The sequence below is a fragment of the Phodopus roborovskii genome, unplaced genomic scaffold, assembly GCF_943737965.1.
Source record: "Phodopus roborovskii unplaced genomic scaffold, PHOROB, whole genome shotgun sequence".
Taxonomy (NCBI): domain Eukaryota; kingdom Metazoa; phylum Chordata; class Mammalia; order Rodentia; family Cricetidae; genus Phodopus; species Phodopus roborovskii.
The window spans coordinates 16,577,392-16,592,304 of NW_026126585.1; the positions used below are offsets into that span (position 1 = coordinate 16,577,392).

Below are 14,913 nucleotides of genomic sequence, written 5' to 3' on the forward strand. Positions count from 1 at the left end.
CACCTGAAGCATCAGGTAAGCTGAAAGCAAGGGCCACTGATTGCTCCTGATTGCCAGGCTAGCCGAGTTATCCTGGGATGCCTGGCTGAATACACTGGCCTGAGCTGTGTGTGGTGTGTGTTCTTTTCGATTTTCAAACAGTTCAGTTTTACCGTATACATCACATGCCCTGTAGGCGAAGCAGTTAATTAAGAGTTATCAGGGCCTGGGGTGTCTGTATGTGTGGCGTGTGTGTGGCATGTGTATAGTGAATGGGGGATATGTGTAGTATGTATTTGGGGTATGTGCATGGTATGTGTATGTGTGTGTGTCTCTGTGTGTGTGTCTCTGTGTGTGTGTGTGTGTGTGTGTGTGTGTGGCTGTGTTAGGGGCAGGCAGAGTCCTTGCATGCTACACAGGAGAAGCACTGTGCTGTCCATGATGGGGTAGAGTATTACAGGGACAGGGAGGCAGACATCAGGGTCACCAATCTCCCTCACTTACCACCCTGCTCTGCCCAGAGAAGCCAGGAGACACCATCTTGAGAGCGTGCCGATATAGTCCTGCCTTCCCCCCTCCCCTTTGGGATAGAACCTGGGATGGCTTTCTCTCCACAGGAAATCTAGCTTTGTATCCAGCAGCCCCCATGTCCAGCCCTGACTGCCATTCCAGCCCAGGCAGATCCCCTGAGGTGAGTGGCTTCTGCGAGCCCTCTTCATCTGGTGCACATTTGATCAGATGATACCACCAGCCTGGGCCCTCCAGGATGGGCTTCTCAGCTGCCATCCCCTACACTTTAACATGTGTCTGGTGTGATTTTGAAATGAGCTACTAATCTAAGCTGGCTATGCATCAACTTCTTACACTGGATTGAGATCAGGAGTACCCTGTGTCAGCATCCTCAGCATCCTCAGCATCCTCAGCATCCTCAGCATCCCAGCACCTAGCACAGTCCTAGTCTGCAGATAGTTTCCAGCAGTGCCTTATACTGGCCCTGATAACCAAGGCTCTGCCTAGTGGATTTGGTCTCTACTCCATATTCTATTCAGGACTTAAGGCAGCTGCAAAATGTATCTGTCTTTTAGTCTGCTCATCTTAGTAGCCATCTGAGCAGGCACCTGGTGGCCAGGCTAATCAATGGTGCCTGGAGATGGGTGTGGCCTACTCATGACTGGTGGGATGAGGAAAAAGCAAGATTTTTTTTAAAAAAAAAATAATTTATTTGCATTGGTGCTTTGCCTGCATGTATGTCTGTGTGAAGGTGTCAGATCTTGGAGTTATAGACAGTTGTGAGCTGCCTTTTGGTTGCTGGGAATTGAACCAGGGTCCTCTGGAAGAGCAGTCAGTGCTCTTAACTGTTGAACAATCTCTGCCTCAAGTTAGGGTTCTTATCCTCCACATGCGCAAGTCTGCAGTTGGATTGAGGGGGTGCATGGTGCTGAGAACCCAGTCCTACCAGTCGGTCAAAATGACCAACCCCACTCCTGTCCTCAGACAGAATCTAGATGCAACTGTACCACCAGCCTCCTGGGCACTTTGTCCTTAATCCCATTCGTTGCACAGTTTCAAAGTGCTTGACGACTTTTTCGAAGGGAAATTGGCCTTGGAGCTGGAGAAAGGCAGAGTGGCTAGATGAGGGTCAGGGTACACAGCTCCTAGCTCAGCAGTCAAACTGATGAGGCCAGTTTAGTTGACAAGCTCCCAGAGCCCGTGAGAATGGAAGCAGCTAGATGAGAGAAAGGCTCTTCCTGTCCTGAATCATAGGCAATAAAGCAGTTTGATGATGGTCTCCAAAGCTGCGGAGAGCTTTGAGAATGTGCAAGATGATTGCCTTTTTCTTCCTTTTTTTTTTTCCTGGAAGAGATAAGGAAGTGTGTTTCTATTATAGCAGGAGGGACAGGGCCAGATTGAGGAAAGTGTGTACAGAACCCAGCACAAAGAGGAGAAGAAGGGCTTGGTCCCAGGCTCCCAGGAGAACAGCTGAGCCTCAGAGCACACTCCGTTGACCTCATCTACCTCCCCTTCCCTGACCACTCCCATGCACTGCAACTTACTCTCCTGCATCCCTCTCCAGCAAATCCATGCCCCACAACCCCACAATTGTCCAGAAAAGCCCCTCACGCCTTCCACCAAGCCTGGCCCTTCCTTTTTGTTCTCTTCCCTCCTCCATCCTTCAGTCCTGCTCCCCGTGCGCGGACTTGTTTCGGGCGGACGTATCCCTCCGCAGGTCGACTCTGGTCACAGGACTTTCTCCTCTCCCCCAGGCTCTCTCTTTGACCAAGGTTCTGGTATGGAGCCTGGTACTCACTCTGACCTACTCTTTCTGGCCTCTGTCTCGCTCAGCCTCTGGACACATCGTGGACGTGCCTCCTGCCGCCAGAATGACTGCATGGGCGTCTTGGCAGTTGCTGCTTCTCCTCTGTGCCGCCACCTTTGGGGAGCCACTGGTGAAGGTGGCACCTGTGGCGAAGGCAAACCCTGAACCCACAGGTAGGCCCAGGAAAAGGGGGCACGCGAGTCATTGCACATGTGACTTACTTACCATGCTTTCCAGACTGTAGCCAGGCTACTGACATGAGTTTAATTACTGGACTTGATGGACAGCTGGGTGCCGGGAGCACAGAAGGCTCATCTGGGGGCAGGGGGCCTATTCACCCCAGCCCCTTTGTGATCATCTCCTGCTGTGTTCTCTGTTCTATTGTTCTATACCAACCACTTCTCTGTATGGATGCTGGGAAGGAGCTGAATGTGTGAGTTATTTTTATTCATGACCTCAGATCCCTTAAGGATGATTGAAAAACATACAAATGAAAAACAAAAACCTCAACACACAGACCTTAATGCCTGTCAACCTTAGGAGTTCACTGGGGGAACTGATGAGCTGGGAAAACTAAAGTCCAGAGAGGCCAAGTGTTCCCCAAAGTTATTCAGCCAAATGCTGACCAATCCCAGCAGGTGCCAGGGGACCCCAAGGGTATGGCTGCTGGTCATCTGATTTCTGTACATATTAGAGCTTGCTCAGCCTCTCTGGACCTCAGATCTTAGGCATGCGAATGTCATCTAAAGCAAAAGGGGGCAGGGCCGCGGACACTTCACCAACGGTGTCGTCATTCCAGGGCAAGGAATAACCCCCACCCCCACCCAGGGACTCCGGCTATTGGCTCTGTCTGGCCACACAGTGTGAGGAACTGAGGTCTTCTCTCCCACACAGTGACGGTAGCAGAGGCCTCCCAGGTGGTTATTATTAATCCTGGACCACATCCACACTCATCTCCAAAGTGTGCCAGGGTATTGAGGAGCAAGGCTCAATGCCATCCAACACCCACTCACATCAGGCCTCTTTGCTACTAACCAGCTATAATTGACTTGACTTATTGTGTACGCTGAGCTACTTGCCCTGCTTTACTGCCAAAGAGAGATGGGGAGGGGCGCGGGGAGTTTAATGATCCTTGCCTGTGAAGTGTTTTCAGAGCCGATCTTGTTAGCCTCCAGCAGGCAGGAAAGGCATCACAGCTGCCTGAGGAGTTGTACCTGTTAGAGCCACGTAGATGATGTCTGGTGGTCGCAGGTGTGAGGACACGATGACCTTGGCTCCACTTTTTTGATTTGCCAAGTTTTTCGTTAGCTTTTATTTAATGAGCACCTATTGAGGCCCTACTATGTGCAGAGGACTGTTACAAGCATTCTGATAAATGGATTTCCCTCCCTTACCACCCCACCCCACATTCCAGGCGTTCCTGAGCCACCCAAACTCCAGATACAGACACTCAACTGAGGGACCAAGAGCCCAGAAGAGGGCCAGAGCAGGGTGTCCCCCTTCATACTTAGGTTTTCTTGATTTCCAAACTGTTTGCTTCTTCAGAGAGGCAATTTAATAAAGTTTATTTTAGGAGAATTTTGGCAAGAACTTGAAAGCAAAGCTACTGAAGGAAGGAGGAGAAAACAGCCCAACCACCCTAACCAAATAGCGCTTTGGCTCCGCACTGGCGTCAGAGCCGAGCTTCTGGGGTTGAGGACCCAGGGCCAGCATCAGGAGGTCGGAGCTGGTGTCCAAAGCAAGCCTTGTCGCCTCAGCCTCACTTGCTTGTGCTCTCTGTCCTAGGACAGCGGCCAGGACCCCAGGAACTCATCAATGCCTGGGAAAAGGGCCCTCGGTGCGCAGAGAGGAAACCTGGGGTTGCAGGACTGCGAGCACGTCGGACCTCCCCGTGCCCACCAGTCGAGAGCTCCGCGGGGCGCCAGCGGCCGGTGTGCGCCCCTGGCAGTCGCCTGATCCCGGCACCCCGCGGAGCGGTGCTGGTGCAGCGGGAGAAGGACCTGTCAGCCTACAACTGGAACTCCTTCGGCCTGCGCTATGGCAGGCGGCAGGCGGCGCGGGCAGCACGTGCAGCGCAGGGCTGAGTGCAGGGCGGTGGGGGGATTGCCGCCCCAGTCCACCAGCATGCAGGGCTGGGGCAGGGGACTTCGGGACTGTGGCAATAAAGTAACGCTGCTGTCTCACTGCATGCAGTTCCTCCCTGACATGGGTCAGGTCCTCTCCTCTCTCAGTTGTCTCCTAGCTGATTTCAAGATGCTGGTGCCAAAGTCGGGGCTTTTGACACCAATAGTTAAGGAACGCCCCTGCTGCTCCCCAGTCTGTTGCAGCTCAATTCTTTGAAAATATAAAATAAAATAAAATAAGGGGTGGGAGAGATGACTCAGCTATTAAGAGCGCCTGTGGCTCTTCTAGAAGATTCCAGTTTAACTCCCAACACTCAGTGGACACAGCCACCTGTAACTCCAGATCCAAAGCCCTCTTCTGGCCTCTTGGACATCTACCCACGAAAGGACAGACACTCAGACAGACAGACATACACTAATTAAAACTAAATCTTTACATTTTCAAAAAAATGAATTGCTGAAAAATTTAAAACCTAAACAGGTGCCCAAATTGGATACCACTTGGATACTTCAGCAAGATCAAGTTTTGCTCTTTTTTGAAAAATACCTGTCTATTAGAATGGAGTTTTTTGTTTGTTTCAAGATAGTTTCACTATGTAGCCCTGGCTGGCCTGGAACTCACTAGGAGCTAGACAGGCTGCTTCTACCTCTTAAGTGCTGGGATTAAAGGTGTGCCCACTGCTCCCAAGCCGGAGATCAAGTTTCTCTAAAATGTTCTGAAGCTGTCCTCCTAGTTCTGTATAGCAAGCTAAATAAGAACCTGGAAAATGATAGACTGATGGATGTTTACTCAGGGAGAAATCACTTACACCAGAAACAGATGGCTGCCGCAGGTTCCTGTCCCAAGGATGCTCTCCGTCTCCAACCAGGAAGTACAAGAGCAAACTGGGGTCTGGGACACCCCCCACCTCCCCCACCCCCACCTCCCCCACCCCCGGCTCCCGCTCACGCCAGCACCCGTCCCCAATGCTCCAATGGGCGTGGTCATTGCAACAGGGTGGATGTCTCACTACAATTTCCCTTTTAGTCTAAAGAAAAGATTTAGGCTTGATACAAAACTATACACAAAGACACTAAATATCAAGTGTGCGCTAGGAAAGGGAAAATTAAGAGCATACAAACTTAAGACCTATTGCCAGTGAGGTAACAAGAGCAAATGGCAAGAACTACAGTTCTGAGATGTCCCCTGTTTGCTGGTAGAAGCCTTGCTGCACACTTTGAACTGCGGTGGAGTAGGACACAGACCCATTAAATTCCTTCCCTTCATTTCCACCTGGTAGCCAGTCAGTTGGACAGAATGGTCTGGAAGGTAGTGCCAGTCACTGCCCTGTTGGCAGAGGATTAACTATCACCTGAGCCCACCTCCAGGCTTCTGTAAGACTTTGAGGTACAAGGGACATCTACAGTACCCTTCTCTCCCAAGGAAGCTCTTTGCTTGGGACTATCCCAGCATGGGCATGCCTTCTTCTGGCCTTCATAGTAGCATGCAGAGGACCTGAATGATAAATGACTCATCAGGTACAAGCCTGTGACAGTGAGCCTAATAGTCACAGCTGCACCTTCAAGCCTCTTTAAGAGGAAAGGGTTCCCATCTCAGTCAACTCTCTGGAACCCAATAGCTGGGGAATACAAATTTGGGTAGAAAAAAGGAGAGCTTGTCATTAGGAAACCCCAGGAAATCTACCCTCCTGCCCACAAGACGTGTCAGCCTAAGCTGACAGCCTTGGGGTTCCCTAGTTAACTTTCCAGGGGATTATAGGGTCTCCTTACCCCCCCCCATGCTGTGAAATGACACAGAGTTCTGCCCATCACAGAAACCAGAACTACACAGGATGGAGGCAGAGCTATGTTGCTATGGCAACACAATAGGCTGTCATGAGAACATGACAACCTGCCCCCATCCCCATCTTTATCCTTGAAATTGCCCTCCAGGGTCTGCTGTGAGTTCGCACTGAAGCATGTGTGTCAGTATCATGACATTGTTGCTATTGGTTGGGAAGGGCACTCTGATAGCTTGGGAGCCAGTCCTTTTTTCTGATGAGCCCTGTAGCTAATTAAGCCTATATGGGTCTCTGAACTCCACTCTTAGCCTAATTGTTGTGAAATTCCTGTGACTCCCTCTACCCATCCCTTTGCTGTTGGGGCAGACAGGAGGGTTGCCACTTTAGAGCCAGGACAGTGTGGTATGTTCTCTGCTGTGGCAAAGCAGGCCTCTCTCTGTGTGGGACTGGAGTGGATGAGAGACACTGCATACTTGCAAGACTCTGGGCTTCCCAGTTCTCAGCCTCGTGTCTCTGGAAAGGCTGGGGTCTCTATGGGACACAAGAGCTCTTTGGGTTTGTGTAACTCCAACCGTAACTGCCAACCTGGTCTCCAGATTGAAGGAAGAGCAAAAGCAGAAGGAAAATGCAAAGGGTATAATTATAACACACTCCCAAGGGTGCCAGAGCCCTCTCCAGAGCTCAAAGACTTGAAGGCAGAGAGGCATAGGGGCTCTTGACCCTAATTCCCTAGGGCAAGGCATCTAGAGGGCAGAGCATCCTTCATTGTGGGGGGTGACTCGTCCAGGCTCCACCCTTCTTGGGTGGTCCTCCCATCCCTGAGGGGGAAAGCCAGGGGTAGGAGGGGAACAGGGAGATTTTGGCCCCTAGCATCATGCTTAATATGCTCACAAGCAATGTTGAGTACCTATAGTTTGTCAAGCAAAGGGTACCTCATTCTGTTCTCACAATAGCATATGAGATGGGAATTACAAGCTGCACTCACAAAACAGAAAACAGGCTCAGAGAGGTAGGTGAAATGTGCCCACATGTTGTTCCTGAAAAGGCATACAGTCAAGAGGAAGACATATTCCCACATGTCCACCTTCTATCTGCACTCAAGGTGGTCTTCCTATAGTCTCTCCTTCTCCAGCCCCCACCCAACACCCTCCACCCCACTCCTGTCTGCCCAAGCATTTGCCTTAGGATGCAGACCCAGGAGCCAGAGTGACACCACAGATGAGACTCCTGGTCCTCAGGACAGGAGCACCTCACACCTGCCTTTTGCCATGTAGGCCCTCTCTCTGTCAGCAGCTTGCCTGGGCTCGTGTATGGTCACAAGAAGGCTAAGGACATCAAGTCCAAAGAGCTAGTGTGCTCTCTCTCCCAACTGCTTCTGTTTCCCATCTTTCCTCTTCAAAGATGTCAGAGCCCAACCTGGCTCCTTGCTGGCTTCTCTTGTGGGATGGGAGTAGTTACGGTCATCACCTCAGGCTGTGCTTTCTTGAGATTTCCTTAGTATCGGTCTGACGTAGTAAGCCACTATCCCTTTAGCACATCCCATCACAAGAAGTAAAAAGCCATTTGTGCCTGCTGATTTGTCCACATTCTAGGCCTTTCGTTTTAGTCTTTCAAAAGCCAGTGGAGGAGTGGGGGGGGGCAGGGAGGGGGCAAGCCCTTGTGTTCGCCGCTTTGCCTGAGCAGTGTTACTTGTTGACAGGAAGAACCTCAAGGAGCAAGGGTTTATTTTTGGCTCACAGTTTGGGATGAGACAGTCCTCGAAGGCGGGAAAGGCAGGATGGCAAAGACTGGAAGCGGCTGTCACATCGGCTCACTTCAGCCTGGAGCCCACATTCACAGCAAGTCTTCACTTCCCAGCTAAAAGACTGTGGAAATGTCCTCATAGACACATAGAGGTGTGTTTCCATGGTGATCCTAAATCCAGTCATGTTCAGGACAAGAATTAATCGCCACAACTCCCAAGGACAGAGAGAAGGTTTAAGAAGGGAAATAAATAAATGTAATTAAGACAAAGCAAAAAACAAAACAAAACAAGCAAACAAACAAAAAAACAGAGATGTCTCAGTGGGCTAAGGCACTTGCTTCCAAATCTAACAACCTGAGTTCTATTCCAGAGACCTACTTGGTAGGAGAGTAAAGCCTCCCACTGGCTGACCTCTGACCTCCACAGGTAAGCATGCATGCTAGCACTCAACCCCCTCCCCACACACATGCAACAAAATAACAAAGGTAATTACCACACATTTACAAAGAAGGGAAACAATGTCAAGATTTTGAGGCTGGAAACTACATCCGGTGGAAGGGGCGGAGCAAAGGAAGCTGCTACTACAAAGCCAAGAAGCACTCCAGACTCTTGAACCCAGGACCCAGAGCTGCATCTCTGGATGGGAGGTGTTAGGGGAAACTTGGCTGCAAACAGGAGGTTGGCTGAAAATTCGGTATCCAGACATCACACCTCCTTAGTGTGGTACCCTTCCGCTCACATCCAGCCAACACGCCCAGCCTTTCCTGCTAGCTAGGAACCTTCCCTGGAACACAGAGCTTCCTCTCCTGAGGGCTGCATGAGACTGGGGAGAGCCCTGTCTGGGCAGGTAGAAACTGGCTGTGGGGAGGGGCTGTGTGGATGCTTCGGTAACACCTGAATTCCTGTACTGCCTGAATTCCTGTTCTCTCTCTGCTCCAGGGACCCAAGCAAGCAGCAAGGTTTATGTCTCTGGACAGGAGATACAAGTCCAGGGAACAGACCTGCCATATTGGAGAGTGCCCCAGACAATGGCAGCGCAGAGACCAGCTGTGGGCACAGCCAGGTGTGAGCATTGTTAGTGCAGTTTCCAGACCCTTCTACCTGCCTGGCGCTAACTGTATGAGTAGAGAGATAAGGAGGCAGAGGACCCCAGGAAAGCAAACGGAGAAAATGGACAACGCACAAAGTGCAAAGGACATTTTCTTTTTTCTTTCTTCTCATGTATTTGTTTATTATTTTTTATCTAATTTATTTTGAGACAGAACCTCTCTACATAGCCCTGGCTGGAACTCAGTTTTTAGACCCAACTGGCCTTGAACTCACAGAGGTTCACCGGCCTCTGCCTTCTCAGTACTGGAATTAAAGGTGTGCACCACCATACCCAGCCAAGGACATTTTAAATGTCCAATTAAAACATGAAATTTACCATCATAATCATGAGTTAAGTGGGTAGTAGCTCAGTAGTATTAAGTATATTCCCATTTTTGTGCAACAAAACTTTTCCTATCAGAGATGGCATTTAAAATTGTTCTACAATCAATGTCTTACTAGGGAAGAGGTAAGAGGAAAATTTCTCATCTATAAAAATATAGATGGAATAAAAGTAAGAAAAGGCAGACCGAAAACTTGGAAAGTTAAACACCTTACAGCAAAATTAAAAAAAAAAAAAAAAGAGTTAGAACATACAGTTAAGGAATGCTGGGAAAGATGAACAAAAAGAAACCAGGAAATAAAATATAAAGATCTGAGAAAAGCAGAAGCTACAAAATCCTTTTAGTTCTGGGAGGAGAAAGGAGAAAGGAAAGAAAACTAGGGGGCTGCAGAGATGGCTCAGTGGTTAAGAGCACTGACTGCTCTTCCAGAGGACCGGAGTTCAATTCCCAGCTCACAACTGCCAGTAATTCCAGTTCCAGGAGGTCTGACATCTTCATGCATGAAGGCAAACACCAATGCATATATAATAAAGGTAAATAAATTTTTAAAAAGATATAAAAAGAAAACTGACTCCAGAAAGATTTCAAAAGAGAAGTATAGTCTGCAGGCTTGGTGTATGTGTGTTGTGTGTGTCTGTGTATGTGTGTGTGTTTCTGCATGTGTCTGTGTCTGTGTGTGTCTGTGTGTGTGTGCCTATAGCGCATCCAGATCATGGTAAAATTCAGTTTGCAACCAGACTGCCTAGAGTAAGCACAGGCGGTGAGATGTTTTGACTCTCCAGGCCTAGAAACATTTATTTCTCCCTTTTCAAGAAGCTCTGAGAGCCTCTGCCAGCCCTAGGCGAGAATGGAAACTGAAGAAATCCCCAAGCAACAGGGACAGCAGCAAAGAAAAGCCCCTCGTGACTCAGCAGTCCAGAGGCCAGGTGTGGGGCCAGGTGCAAAGGGCTTTGGAGAATCCGGCAGATCTCACAGGGTCATGAGACCCAAAGAGACATCAGTGGAGGACAGGAAAAGCATACGCCACAGAGGTAACCGTAATACACAGGAGGAAAACACGATCCGACCCAGAACAGTGGTGCACGCCTTCAATCCCAGCACTCGGAAGGCAGAGGCAGGCAGATCTCTGTGAGTTCGAGGCCAGTCTATAGAGTGAGTTCCAGGGCAGCCAGGACTACATAGAGAGACTCTGTCTTCAACAACAAAACCCACAAGAGTTTGTCTTGCCAAAACTTGGAGGGTGGAATATGAAAAAGAAAAAAAAAAGAAAAGAAAAAAAAAGAAAGGCTCTTCTACTGTGAGAGAGCAATTAAAACTCATGAAAATTAACATTGAGAAATGTCAGGATGCATATAACAACATTCAGTGACCAACAATGTTCAACGCCCAGTGACCAAGCAGGGCAGAATGGCCAGGGAAGGGAGGGGTGTGTGTTTTGGGGTGGGGGAGCTATGGTCCTTGGGGATCAGGGCTAACAGTAAGAACAGATTGGAGAATGCTGCTGGTTCTCCAATGGAGCAGTTTTTTCTATTCTTTCCCTAGCGAGCTTCCTGCTTGGTGAAGCTCAGCTCACACCCCCAGCATCTCCTACAGATCCCCCCTGTATCGCCCACCAGTCTCTGTGTGGACACTGATGAGCCCTCTCTCTGCCACATCCTCCTCTGTAACCCCCCTGCCCCTGGCTTACTCAATACCAAAGATCCCCAATGGAAGTTGGGAAGAGTTTGTGTTTCTAGCTTTCCTGTGCCGGGATGCAGTGTCAGGCTCCATTACACAGAATGTTCTTTGCCCCAGGAACCCTTCACTTGGCTTTCCCACCATTCCCTGTTCCCTTGCCAACCTTCTCCTCCACAACCCCTGCAGCTCCTGAGGGCTGTGAGAATTACCTTCAGTTTCTGTGAGTCATGGCTTCACCAGGTCTCAGGTTAGGATGATCCCAACCCCATGGCTAAACCCTGAACCCACCAAGGTCCCCACAATGAATAGATTAGGACACAGGGCTCTCCTCCAGCCCAGCCCCAAGGTTCTGTTCCAACAGCAACACCTTTCCTGGGGCTCTGAGTAATCATCCTCGAGTCCACCCACACAAGGCAGCCCTGGGTGGCTTTTCAACTCTATTCTGGGCTTTTCTCTCTCAAGGCCCTGGTTGCTCATCCCTGCAGAGTCCAGCATCAGCTCTCTGATTGAAAATTTCTCAAGAGCCAGCTGGGTCCTTGCAAGGATGGGAAACAAAGCAGATCGTTGGCAGGGGCATGGAGGAGGGTACAGGGAGGAAGTCAAGTCTGTTTTCCATTTTCCTCTGTATCCATTTGCTATTTACAAACTGAAACAGAGATGGCCCGGAGATGTTTGACTCCCAAACACTACACTGGATGAGTCCTCTCTCCACCACTGACTTAACACCCTGGGCACCCTGTCCTATTACACACTTCATGGCCAGGAGAGAATCCTTGTCCCTTTCAAAACCACAAACAAGATTTTTGCTAGCACTCAGCCTTCCCTCCCTCCACCCCAGTCTTCCCAAGCCACCATGGCCCCCATCTAAACTACTGTATCATTATCATGGAGGTGGATGGGATTGGAAACTAAATTAAGACCAACCCTTGACATCACTGTCTCGAGAGAGATTCCCTGGATGTCAAAGGCCCGTGCCCAGTCCTGGATGTATTGACTGCGGCTTCTGAACACTGGGAATGCTGGATTCAGCTAGATTTGTGCTTCTGCTGCTTGCTTCTCACATCCACTCCACCCCATGCGCAGAGAATGTGGGCCAAGAAAACCCTCTCCTCTGCCCCTGCTCTGCTCCGTTTCCTTAACCTTGACCTTGAGGCGATGTAATACAGCTGGGTCCTAGAAATGGCATCATGGGTAGTCTATGAGAAGAATTAGACCCCTGAACTAAGGGCCTGGGAGATGACTCGATAAGGATCTTGAACACTCTCTGTCCCATGATCCAAGATGCCAGAGGGAGAGAGGGCTTGCCTGAAACTCCCTCCTCCCCAGCAATGGAAATGGCAGAGAGCCCAGTAGGGACAGAAAGGGTCAGCTGTAATGCTGGAAGGCCCTCAGTCAGCTCAACCCCTCCCACCTGCAGAACCTCCTAACCTATGACCAGCGAGGGCCCCAGGACAATCACACGGCTCCAGGCATCCATGCTCCTTCTTGCAGAACCAAAGCCAGGAGCCACCCTGTCATGTGTCTCAACCCTGTCCTCAGCATCATTGGCTGCACAAGAGCATCTGGCCCGGCTTTCCTCATCAAAGTTCTGCAAGGGCTTCGGGTCTCCCTTGTAGTGTCTCAGGAGGTTTTACCAGTCATCCAGACTTGTGCTCAGGGTCTTGGCTCGTGTTACTTCCACAGCCTCAACAGGTTGCTCAGAGGGGATACCCAGCGTCCAAACCAGATGATGACCATGTCCAGCACTCCACTGCCAGGCGCTGCGTTATGTGCAAGTAAAAGGAGCAAACAGGACACAGTCCAGCTGGAGACATGGCTCAGCACGTACGAGCACTTGTTACCCTTGCAGAGGGTCTGGGTTCAGTTCCCAGCACCCACGTGGTGGCTCACAGCCCTCTCTAACTTCAGTTCCCGAAAGACCTGACTCTCTCTTCTGGCCTCCAGCACACTAAAACATATGGTACGTATAGTTCAAGCAGGCAAAACGCCCATACACATAGAACAATCTTTGCAATTTAAAAATAAATAAAAGGCATTGCCATTGTTGGGCTAATTGCCCACTTGGCAGCTTAACTCTGCCGCCCCATCCTCTTCCACAGCTAGGAGCTGCTTTCTGCCCCTCCCCTAGTGAAACTATTCACGCGGCCCTTTCACACTTGTGTGTGTTGGTTGTCCTGGGGCCACGCACTCACACAGGTGGAGGTGTGCGTCACACCCTGACAAGAGGTAAGGACGGGTACCAAGAGTGAGGTTGTGCTGGGGAGACAGGGTGCCGGGTCCACAGAGGCCCAGACCTGCTGCCTACCTGTGTTGTGGTCCAACCTGGGCTAGAGGAGTGCCAAGAAGCTATGGCCCTGTGTGGAGGTCTGGCATCACTCCCTCTAGCCGGGCTGAAGCTCAGCATCTATCTCTTTTGACTCCTGTCAGCTTGTCCACCCATCCTAACACCCATCGCCACAGGGGAGGTAACAAGGTGGAGCCTTCAGCTTGTTCTCCCTCCACTCTGCAGCATCAGCATCCTAGTCTGAGCGGTGGGGGTAAGCTGTGCCTATGTCATGGGGCTGCTAAGGGGCCAAAGCTTGAGCTGGTGAGATCACGGGTTCCGGTGGCCCGCCCCTTCCCATCTGTTCTCTCCTTGGGCTTGTTCCCTCTCCTCTAGGCCGAAGGAAGAAAAGAAGGTAGGTGGGTCAAGCCCTCTTTCCATCCATGACAGATAACAGCCATGATGGGGGGGGGGGAAGACACCATCGGTTTCCAGTTGCTCGGCTGAGATTCATGAGGAACTCTATCTCAGCAGGGTCTCAAGGTGTGAGATTTGGGGGCAGGGTCCCACCACCTGGGTGGCTGCAGCCGTGGTCTGTGAGTCAGGATACACTGTTTGTCCGTCTAGGCCTTGGCTCCCTCTTGTGTCCCTGGGGGCATTGGTCCGTTTGCTTCCCAGGATGACGTAGACGGCAGGAGATGGCCTTGGTCTTCCAGCCCTGCTTGTGTTCTTGGACCCTCCCCGCCCACTCACTGTGTTATTACTGGACTTGTAGGTCCTGCCCTGTCATTTATTACAGACTTTGGCTCCCAACTTGCAGACTCCCTCCACCCCGTGCCTCCTGTAATCCTCCCCAGTGACATCACTAACCACGCAGATGGTGACCTGGCTGTACCCTGACCTCCCGGTCCCCTGGGTGGCTGACTGTGACAGCGCATGCCAGTAAGAAATGCTGGCACAGCAGGAGTAGGAGGGCCACACGCTCACGGCTGTCTTAAACTACACCGTTAGACGTGTGTTGCTCACTTGGTGTAGAACTCTCTAGCTCCTTGGGCATCCCATTTTCCCAACAGCCGCAGCTCTGTTCTACCTCAGCCATCACCCACATCCAAGGCTGCGCTTACCACATGACACCACTCCACCTTCAGGCCAGCAAGTGCCCCACACGCCCCACTGGCTACCCCAGCCTGGGCCTTAGCTGTGGTCCACCACCCCTGCACACGCTTCTCATTCTATGTTCTCCTTTGGCTTTGCCTGTCCTGTCTTGGCTTCCTTCCTTAGGCCCACAGCTCTCCAGTCAATAATATTTTGTGTTGGCTGTGGGTGCATACACCTGTAATCCTAGTACTTGGGAAACTAAGAACGGTCATGACTTTGAGGCCAGACTGGCCTATAGAGAGATTCAGCCTCAAACTTTCTTTTCTTTTCTTTCTTTTTTTTTTTTTTTTTTTTTTACTTTTGCTAAGACTGTAAATTCCTTTGTTCCTTATCACTGGCTCAACCCTAGGGTAAAGCCAGATACATATTTCCTATATCTGGGTCTGAGCAACTGGGGGAACTGTTTTATGATCTTTCTTTCCCTAAGGAGATATGAAT

At 50.4% G+C, this 14,913-nt stretch overlaps 1 protein-coding gene across 1 annotated transcript; it reads left to right on the plus strand.

The window, feature by feature from the left end:
- The first annotated feature begins 2,360 nt into the window (after window positions 1-2,360).
- Window positions 2,361-4,454, plus strand: Kiss1 (KiSS-1 metastasis suppressor). The gene is made up of 2 exons (XM_051204057.1): window positions 2,361-2,469; window positions 4,082-4,454. The coding sequence occupies exons 1-2, from the start codon at window positions 2,361-2,363 to the stop codon at window positions 4,378-4,380; spliced, it is 408 nt and encodes a 135-aa protein (XP_051060014.1). The 3' UTR covers window positions 4,381-4,454.
- The last annotated feature ends 10,459 nt before the right edge of the window (window positions 4,455-14,913 follow it).